Source organism: Apus apus, chromosome 7 (genome assembly GCF_020740795.1).
Source record: "Apus apus isolate bApuApu2 chromosome 7, bApuApu2.pri.cur, whole genome shotgun sequence".
Taxonomy (NCBI): Eukaryota; Metazoa; Chordata; class Aves; order Apodiformes; family Apodidae; genus Apus; species Apus apus.
Genome location: NC_067288.1, coordinates 21,888,096 through 21,898,270, shown reverse-complemented (window position 1 = coordinate 21,898,270; position 10,175 = coordinate 21,888,096). Strand labels below are relative to the sequence as shown.

At 44.4% G+C, this 10,175-nt stretch overlaps 1 protein-coding gene across 2 annotated transcripts; it reads left to right on the top strand.

The window, feature by feature from the left end:
* The first annotated feature begins 2,021 nt into the window (after positions 1–2,021).
* Positions 2,022–9,908, top strand: PRDX1 (peroxiredoxin 1). 2 transcript variants are annotated; one of them, XM_051625633.1, is made up of 6 exons: positions 2,022–2,132; positions 5,123–5,239; positions 6,239–6,392; positions 6,678–6,800; positions 7,571–7,701; positions 9,525–9,908. In XM_051625633.1, exons 2-6 carry the CDS (start codon positions 5,134–5,136, stop codon positions 9,608–9,610), a joined length of 600 nt encoding a protein of 199 aa, XP_051481593.1. In that variant the 5' UTR covers positions 2,022–2,132; positions 5,123–5,133; the 3' UTR covers positions 9,611–9,908. The 2 variants fall into 2 exon arrangements, with proteins under 2 accessions (XP_051481593.1, XP_051481594.1); XM_051625634.1 differs by lacking the exon at positions 2,022–2,132 and adding an exon at positions 2,988–3,005.
* The last annotated feature ends 267 nt before the right edge of the window (positions 9,909–10,175 follow it).

Genomic DNA, 10,175 nt, shown 5'->3' with positions numbered 1-10,175 from the left:
CCACCAGCCGCTCTTTGATAATCCATAAACTACTCGTTGTGGCCGTAGCTGTACAGGTGGGTGCAAAGAGGCTGACACTGGGGCTTCTGTGCTCCCTGCTGAACAGGTACAAGCCGATCCTGCCTGGCAGCTGTTTTAGCAGAACTCTACACCACAGCTAATCTGCTGTGTGAAGAACAAGAGTGTGGAGAAGCAAGGTGTGAACTCTGTCTTTCCAGCACTTGCTTGGATAGACTTCCCCTTTCTTTCTTTTTTGAATAACTTTGTTTGTTTGTTTGTTTGTTTTTAATAAAAGTGGCATCTTACATCTAAAGATTGAAAAAGGTTACAGAAACCTACCTGCTTACTGAACAACGAGCAGCCCTGACAATTTATCACTCTAAAACCTCCAGAAACTGATGTTTGGAAAGACTAGCTCAGAAACTGATGAAAAATAATGAGGCCATGGACATAGGAATGGAAATGCAGCGTGTGAGGCACAAACCTGGAACAAGCTGCATTGTAGTAGCAATGCAGAATGGCTGTATTATGCACCTGAAAGTGTGAGAAATGAGCATAACAGCATTAAAGGAGTCTAAAACTATGAGAAAATCATTACTGCTTTGTCCATTGGCAAACATGCTTGAGTTGCAGTAAGCCTGACTTGTCCTACCTTTTAATTAGGACTGTCTAACCTGCCAGGGGTTCAACTGTTCACAGGTTCATGGCCTGAATTGATAGGTGTATCTATATAGAGAGATATATATCTCAAGGTATAGACCTCAATTATCATCTCAACACAGATGTTAAGTAACAAGCTTCTTTCTGTAAAGGATTAAGCATGCTGTAACAATAGAAACAGCAATAGATACAGTATTGCATCAAGGTGAGCGTAGGCTTTTTTCTGAGTACACATATATGTTATTTTAAGGAGTAATTTAATCTGGTACTGAAAACCAGTCCTCTCAGATGAATCACCACCTGAGCACGGTCACCCAGCAACACTACACAGAGATGTAGATTACAAATATTTAAGGCTTGTTAATCCTTTGTGGTGTTCTTCTAATTAAAATTTATAATCAAGTTTTAAGAAGAAACACAGCTGTAAACAACAAAACAGACAAGTAAAAAGCAGCTGGTAAACACATCACTTTTGAGTAAAATAAGCAATTTTGTGGTTGATAGGCCCTTTACTTCCGTAAGTATTCACTATTTAATAAAACTTTTCTATTTAAATTCAGGGTTTGGTCTGCAAAGAGTACAACACTGCTTCGATTCAGTCTTGGACCCAAACGCTGCTTAAAAGGGTTCACTCAGGCTAAATATCCCTCAGAACTGCCCTACTCTGGGAAGGAGCTGAAACTCCCTGAAGTGAGTATTGTATCTTCTGAGAGTCTCCACCCTTCTCCTGAAACTCAGGGTTTAGATTTAATCCACTTTTCATCTCTTTTGCTGACTTGCATGTCTTGGATCGGGCTTCCCATAGAAGAAGAACCGATGAAAGCCTTGGGAATTAGAGCCAGGCTGAGGGGCCAGTCGGTGACGCGGAACGGGGGGGTACGGATCTGGCTCGGTAACTCCGCGCATGCAAACTGCCTGGTTAACACAAGGTCTGGTTTTATCGATACTGAAGTGAATGACCAGCTCCTGGTCACTCCAGCGACACGCCGGTCATCACTTGCTCTCCCTAGAAATCCTGCCCACCCTCTCTGCCTCTCTGATGACTTCTAACAATTACAGCTTATATTACAGCATTTAAAAAAAGAAGTAATTTCGTCTGGCAGATAAGCCACCGGGATCATCCTCCCCTTCACTGCTCACAACCGCGACACCGGCGGTACCTCCCGGGGCGCTCCCCAGGGCATTCTCTCCGTTTATCCGAACTCCTGTGCTGCTTCCAGCACCGATACGGCGGCACCGCCCCCGCTCCCGCCCGCTCCGCGCACCGGGGCAGATCTGCCGAGTCACGCTGCGCTTGCAGGCGCGGCCCGGAGGGGCGGGAGCGCCCGCCCCCCGCAACGCCCGCCCCCCGCAACGCCCGCCCCGCGGCGCCGTCCCCTCGCGAGAACAGGGCGGGTATAAAGGGGCGGTGCGGGGGGGCTGCGGCACTTCGGGCTCCGGCAGCGGCGGGAACGTGCAGCTGTGTCCCTCGGGTGGGTGCGGGGAGCGTGCGGCTTTGCCCCTCGGGGGGGTGCGGGGCGTGCGGCTCTGCCCCTCGGGGGGGGGGGGGGGGGGGGGGTGCGGGGAGCGTGCGGCTTTGCCCCTCGGGGGGGTGCGGGGCGTGCGGCTTTGCCCCTCGGGGGGGTGCGGGGCGTGCGGCTTTGCCGCGGGTGCTGCTGAGTTGGGTTTGCATGGTGCGTTTTCTCCTTGTTTTTTATATTTTTCTTCGGTGGTTTGTTTATTTTCGGTGGTTTTCTGGCTGGGGTTGTTTGGCTGGTTTCCCCCTCCGCGGATGCGGGGCGCGCAGGGCGGGCTCTTCGCTCTGCATGCCGGGGCGTCCTGCGGGGCTGCCGCTCTCTTTCCTCGTTGAGGCTGTCATTTGCCTTTTTTTTTTTCCCCCTCTTTAGAGGGGGAGGGGGCAGATAACTCTTCCCTGCGCGCCGCCTTTATCAGCGCTGCCCGCCGTCTGGCGGGGAGGAGCCGCGGGGCGGTCGCGGGGGAGCGGGGCGGCCTCGCCCCGCCGTGTCCCCCCGGCCTGCGGGTGCGAAGCTTCGGCTCAGCCGCGGGCGGGCGGGTCGGCATCCCGCTGCTAAGGCCTGGAAAGCAACATCGCGCTGGGTTCCCCTCGGCGGGGGGGGACAGTTGTCCCGGTGCGGGTGCCTGCTCGGGGCGGGCAGAACGAGTCTCGTGGTCTGTGTCTCTGGCTGCGGTGCTCTCGAGGCGAGGAGCTCTGTGGTGATGTTGCTCTTCTCTGACCGCAGCTTGGTAGCTTAACCGCGTTTTTGTGACGCTGTGAGGGTAGCGAAGTGGAAAGCTGCTGGTGTGTTTTGAAACGGCCTTTCACTTTTGTTCCAGATATCCTAGAGGTATGAATTGCTAGTGAGGAGTGCAGGCCTGGCTTATTATAATTGCAATTTGAAGATAATTGAGGCCGTGTGTGGCTATGAGGAAGAGATTCTGACCTGGTTCAAGTGTACTTGACTTGCAGTGTCTATTCTCCTCTCCTCGGGAATGAGAGGAAGTAACACACTGAGCTGTGGTTTGTCTCTCTGTGGGATGGGAAATAATGTGGCTAAAAATCCAAGCAGTACATGAGAACACATGCCAGCACTGCACGGAAAGCAGACATGTTGGCAGGCTGCAGTGGGTGCTCTGAGGAAAGCAGATGGTTTTTTTGCAGTACAAGGCAGCTGAAATCTCCTTTCAATATTACTTTCATACACCTAAAAAGGTGGCAATAACTCTCGGTTTAGAAAGGGGAAGTATCAAAATAATCTCACAGCTTTTATTTGACATTTAGTACTTAGTAAAATATTCCAGGGGATTGCTGATGGAATAAGTGTAGGAGGACTGGCATAGTACTGAGCAAAATGATGACCTTGAAGCTTGTGTAATGGAAGATAAAGTAATTTGGACACAAAACATGGGATTGTGCACTTCAGACAAAACAGCTGGTGGTTATAAGATAAAACCCACCAGCTGGGGCTATCTCAAATATTGTGCAGTGGCTGTCTCCCCATCCCTCTTGCAGAGCTGCAGCTTGAGTTGCACCTGCATTCATGGCTGCATGTGGTCTGTTCCTGAGGGCACCTTCATTCTTAAGACTTGCTCCCAGTTTGCTGCACTTGAAGACTAAACCCTTGGAGGAACACAGAGATGAAGAACCTTGTTGCAAAAGGCAGTTAGAAACTCTGGGCATGTTAGCACTTCTGAAAACTAAAATGGAGGTAGATTATTACTGCCTATATATTGTCAGGGTATGCAAGATAAACTTTTGAAGGTAAAACTCTTACGGAAAAGATTCAAAGCCAGTTAGTTTTAACTTGGATTGAAGGTTAAGTGCTTGACTTCTGGGCTAGCTCTCTGGGAGGAAAGTGGCTGGCAAGGGGGAAGGAGTCAAGAAATGAGGTGCTCTCAACCTTTTTTAGAAAGGACTTAGTGTCTTGTATCTCAGCTTTCCTTAGCAACATGAGAGTGACACTAACCTTCTAGAGGCTTTTTATTTCCAAGGCAGCTAGTGCTTTTAGCAGTGTATAGAATGAGTTAAGTGAAATAACATTTAAGAAGGTTTTGTGAGTTGAACAAAGTTCATGAAGTCACCTATTTGGAACATTGTTCTCTGGAAGTAACTGGAGTTCTAAAGTGATATGCTGCATGCCCAGACTGAGCAAAAATACTGTAGAGGGTGTATTACAAATGACTGGCCTGTTTTAGGGCAGGCAGCCAGAAGTAGACTGCTTGTGTCCTTGTGTACCCTCTTTCAGTAGACTTGGGAAGGACAGACCTGGCTGTACCACTTTAAAACTTGGTGAAGTTCTAATTGCTAACATATAATCCAATTCACATGTATACCATAAGGCTTTCTAATTGCAAATAAACAAGGTTTAATTGTTTGAAAGGCTGAAGTGTGGTTAGGTAGAGCATTGTTCTCTGAGGATTAGCAAAAGTTCTGGAATTAACAGGAAGATAAAGTTTTGAGGTCTTAAATTCCCTTGTAAACTTGAACAAGGGTCTCCTCATAAAAAGTTTTAAAACCTAGACTTTCTAACTGTTCCACAGAGTAGAACTGGAAGACTTACTGACTACTGCTAGAACTCTCTAAGATTGTCCCTTTCCCAGACCGAGATGAGCTGTTGCTGGTCAAAGATAACCATTACTCTATCATTAGGAGACTAATGAGCCCTAGATGTTGAATGCTGGTAACATATATAGTGCCTTGGTCTGGATCTTGGCCTGGCTCTGTTTATTGAACTGCAACTTGCTGTGTTGCTTCTTTAGGAAAAAAAAGCTAGTGTTCTGACTGGACTGCCTAAGTGACAAAGCTAAAACTAATTTAACTCTTATGCCTTGTGTTGCAAGATCAAGTGCTGAAAAACTGTCTCTGGGTTGTCAGTCTAAATTGGTAAGATAATTTGAATAAATTCTTACTTCCAGGTGGAAATGTATGATTATCTAATCTGTGTTGGTTTTAACTCTTATCTAGATTAAATCAAGATGTCTTCAGGAAAGGCTTTCATTGGAAAACCAGCCCCTGACTTTACTGCCACGGCTGTAATGCCAGATGGACAATTCAAAGACATCAAACTCTCTAACTACAGAGGTAAGCTTATGTGCTTCTCTAATTACACAGATATGATCAGTCCTTATGCAGGAGTGGAGAGCATTTAAGTATACATCTTTGATTTGGTTTTCAAGTACTGGTGACCACTTGGCTGTAGACTGAAGTAAACAACTTATGCAGTGACTGAGTGATGGCTTAAGTATGTGTGGCAGCAGTCATCAATAAGCAGTATGGCTGAATGTCCCAGCACTGATAATTGTTGCTGATCAGCATGAAACTCCTCTAAACCCTAATCTGGGATCAGGGAACTGTCTGTCATACTATAAGATGGCTGTAATGTCTCCAAAGGACTAGAGAGAACAGCAAAATCTTCTCTTGTTGGTTTTCTGTTAATAGAAAGTAGATTCTTTCCTCTAACAAATGAAGATACTCTCTAGAGTAGTGGCAAAATGCTTGCCTTACCAAAACAACTTAACAAAATCAAAGCAAAAGCCTGAAGTAGCTGTGCACTAATGTGGATGTCTTTAGAAAGAGATACATCTATCTGGAACCTGTGTGGCTCAGACTGCATGAGGGTGATGAGTAGGCATGGACTAGTCACCCACTCAATTAAAATGTCTCCTTGTAGCCTTTCAGACTTGTGTTTTTTCTGCACTCTGTTAGTAGTTAACCATAAGGGTCTAGTGTAGGTACCAGGTGTACTCTGGGCAGGCCTAGGGGAGCAGACCTGGGTGATCAGCATTCCCTGTCAAATTTGACATCTGGTTTAGGGAGTGTCAGTTGGTTAGGGTTCTGTATTAGCTGTGGAATGGCCTCAAGGAGTGTTGTGAATGGTATTTGGCTGAAGTGTAAACTCATTAGGTGCTTTTTAGGTTTGCCACCTATGTAGTGAGTCTTAAAATAGAGGCATTTGTAGTTTGCATTTAATATTTAAAGATCGTGATGTATTGATCCCTTTCTCCTCTATCACTATATGGATTGTTGGTGCTGAATATGACAGCTCTTGTTAGAGATTAACTGACTGTTCTGCTCTTCTAGGAAAATATGTTGTGTTCTTCTTCTACCCCCTGGACTTCACTTTTGTCTGTCCAACTGAAATTATTGCATACAGTGACAGAGCTGACGAATTCAAGAAAATTAACTGTGAAGTAATTGGAGCTTCTGTTGACTCCCACTTCTGTCACCTTGCCTGGTAGGAATTGCCGTTTTAACCTCATTGAATGTTCTGCCAGGTCTTAGTTCTTGCAGGACCTAAACCCTTAGTGTATTCAGACTTGCTTACTGAAGTAACAGATAAGGCCACTTGGAGGGTACTGGTAGTGGCAGGGGCTTCTAAACAGAATTGAGCATGCCTTTCAGTTCTTCTGGTACCTTGTGGCAGATCAGAATGATATTGCAGAGGGGATCAGCTTCTGTTGCATGCTATACTTTAATCTGAACTGTTCATATTTGTAACATTCAGATTTCCTTCTTTTAGGGTCAACACTCCTAAGAAACAAGGTGGTTTGGGTACTATGAAAATCCCCTTGGTTTCTGACACAACACGTGCCATTGCCAAAGAATATGGAGTACTTAAAGAGGATGAAGGTATTGCATACAGGTAATGTGCAAGAAGATAAATCTGTTGCAATACCTGGAGCATGTCAGATGAACACAAAGCTTGTATCTACTTGAATACCTGCATATAGCAAGTTGAAGCTGTTGGGTGTTGTAGATGTAAACTGCTTCAGGCTATCAAACACTCCTGCAAGGGGAGATGCTTCTTGATTCTGCTTAGTATTTAGATCTTCCATGGTTTTGAGTTTCATGCAGGTGAGCTTTTGCAAACATCAGTAATGCAAGACCGACATAATCATGAAAGTGATTACAGGTATTTAATGATTAAAGTACATATTAATTAAAACCAAAGTCTTATGTTTTAATTGTTTGGTTAAAGTTGCTGATGTAGCTGAACTTCTGCTAACTCCTCACATGACTTGGGAGGACTGATGAGCCATTGATGGGTCAGGATGATTGAGAACTGTAGTATTTCTTTGAATGTGAGAATCTCCCCTTCAATTAACTTTTTTCTTGGGTTTCTCTTCCATTTTATTTTTCCACTGGTAACTTCCCTAAATAAGAAATGCTGCTTTCCTGCATTAGTGTTTTTGACTTACCTCCTGTCCCTTCTAGTTCCTGCTGAATGTTAGGCTTCCAACTGCTAATGTTTCAGTGCTACGCAGACATCAAAGGTATTAGGGGGTCAGTCATACTAGATGACACAACTTAATGCCATAGTAGAAAACTGAAGCTGAGTCTTTGAAACTCACTTCAGTCTAATCAGTCTTTCAAAAGCTGTGTTTAACTTTGAGGTTGGTTTTATTTTATTAGGGGTCTCTTCATAATTGATGAGAAGGGGATCTTGAGGCAGATAACAATCAATGATCTTCCTGTTGGCCGTTCTGTTGATGAAACCCTCAGGCTTGTCCAGGCCTTCCAGTTTACAGATAAACATGGAGAAGGTAAGAGTTCTTTCTAGTCTTATTTTTATTTCTAGAGAACAGCATTATCCAGGCAGGTTAGAGTTTTACTGAAAAGTACATTGACTGATCTAGGCACACAAGTAATTGTGCCTCTTGGAATGCAGCTGGTTCTGTAAAGCTACATGTTGAAGGAGACCACAGTACTATATTTATCCTTTTCCAGCTAATTGTCCATTTGAGTACTTGCTATCATTTAAATCAATTTGGTGTTGTGTGCCTTGTTGAGCACACAGCAATTCTCTTTGGATTAGACACAGAAAATACTTGAGACAGAAATGAAGAACATACAGTAACTTAGGCTACATGGAAAGAATAACTTAAACACTTCTCTCAGCCTTGGGAGGTTGAGACCATCAGTGCTAATGCAGTGTTTTAAGCAGTCTGTTAGACAAAGCATTTCAATTCCCAGAAAGCCTGCTGATCTTTGTGTCCCTGTGTAGTGAAGCCAAATGTAGTGAGGAAAAGATGAGTCTTAGTGCCTATGGGTCAAGATTGTTAAGGTGATTTGGACTGGTAGCTTTTCTGCAGGAATTAAAAAAAAAAGCAGTGCAGATGAAAGGTTTCAATCAGGTTATGGAAACTCAAAATTGTTGTGTAGGTATTAGTAGTCTTTAGATGTTAATGATACATTGCTACTGGTCATACTTAAAACTTGCCTTGAAACTGGTAAATCAATGCCAGACATTATGAAAACAAGCTGCTATTGTGCTAGTCTGAGGAGAGTCAGGAATTTCTGAACTTGTGTGCTGTCATCTGTCAGCTGAGGAGATGTCCCTGTTTGGTGACAGCAGTCACATGTCATGCAAATGAAGACTTTTGGGTTTCTGGGAAAAATAAAAGCTCTTCCTTGACTCTTCTAAACTGGGATAGACCAAAATGTGTCCAGCAATGCTCAAAGCTGAGAATATTGCTAAAATTGCCAGTCTGGTGTAGAACAGGCATTAAGCCTTGTGTGGCCGTATACAAGGAAGACAGTGTCCAAAAAATCCTGCTCAGGAGTCACTGTAATTTTGAGGTCCATGCAACTTCCACATCTTAGTGGCCTCTCAATAGCCATATAGGGGAACTAGACAGTGGTGAGACCACACCTGGAATACTGTGTACAGCTCTGGAGCCCTCAGCACAGGAAAGACATGGACCTGTTGGAAAGGGTCCAGAGGAGGGCCACCAACATGATAAAAGGGTTGGAGCACATCTGCTGTGAAGACAGGCTGAGAGAGTTGGGGCTGTTCAGCCTGGAGAAGAGAATGCACCAGGGAGACCTCGTAGTGGCCTTCCAGTGCCTGAAGGGGCTGCAGAAAAGGTGGGGAGGGACTTTTTCATCAGACAGTGTAGTGATAGGACAAAGGGTAATGGTTTTAAACCAGCCAGACTGTGTGAGTTAAACCCTTACTCCCTCTCCCCTGTTAAACAGAAGAGTGGGACTAGGGTTGATTAAAGATAAGGAAAATAGACTTGACTGGATCCAAGGAGAGAAGTACTGCAGTAGTTGTAAAGCTTTCTGATCCAGGCTGCTGGAGTTGGTGTTACCTTGCTGCCAACTTCTATGAAGCTTCTGAGCAGGCTGGGTAGGGGGGCAGGTGTAAAGGGACCAGTGTTCCATGGGCAAATTACCATGCCAAACAAATAGAAATTAGTAAGATAAACTTAACATAATGTCATGCTGAATAACTGGTATGATGGTACTTCTGGTATGATGTAGAGATGTATATGTGTTCTTAGTTGCTAGTTTGCTTTAAATGTTATATAAAATGTGTTCTGCAGGAGCAGCTGGTAAGATTCAAACATTTTTATCATTTCAGTGTGCCCAGCTGGCTGGAAGCCTGGCAGTGACACAATCAAGCCTGATGTTCAGAAAAGTAAAGAATATTTTGCCAAGCAGAAATAAACTTTCAGTCTGAGTGGAAACTAGTATGCCTTATGTAAAGAGCAAGCATCAGTTACTGAACTTTGATTAAGTCATTGCATCTGAGTCAAGGGATCATGCTATAGGTATAAACAGTAACTTTTTTACTTGAAGAGAAGTTTGTCCTGTTCACACTACCTTCATAGAGAATCTTAATGGTCAATATCTGTACATCAGGCCCTGTTGACTTTAGTGACAATGCAGTGTATGTTGTTAGCCATGTGTTGCATATAGAGCAGTGGTATCCTTTTGTAACTCTATTAAACTTGTGGAAAGAGCATACTGTCTACTGTTTTCATCTATAGTCATCAGAAGGCATCCACTTCAGTCAAAACTATGGCTGTTTATGCTGAATTTCTGGGAATCCAACATTTGGTTTGAACACTGCAAGAGTGGAAGACTGGGCTTTCTGGAAAGCAAACTTCTTTGGTTATACAATATTCATCCCTAGTCTCTCCCACTATGTGAAATAGGAGTAAGAATGTGCTGGTTATCCATTAGCTTTGTAGTCATATGATCAGGATCAAAAGAAGGATGGCTCCATAAA

Excerpts from the sequence above, each read along its gene's own strand:
- PRDX1 (XM_051625633.1), top strand. The coding sequence starts at position 5,134 with ATGTCTTCAGGAAAGGCTTTCATTGGAAAACCAGCCCCTGACTTTACT. Across the intron at positions 6,801-7,570 it reads GATGAAGGTATTGCATACAG|GGGTCTCTTCATAATTGATG; the intron begins GTAATGTGCAAG and ends TTATTTTATTAG. Across the intron at positions 7,702-9,524 it reads TACAGATAAACATGGAGAAG|TGTGCCCAGCTGGCTGGAAG; the intron begins GTAAGAGTTCTT and ends TTATCATTTCAG.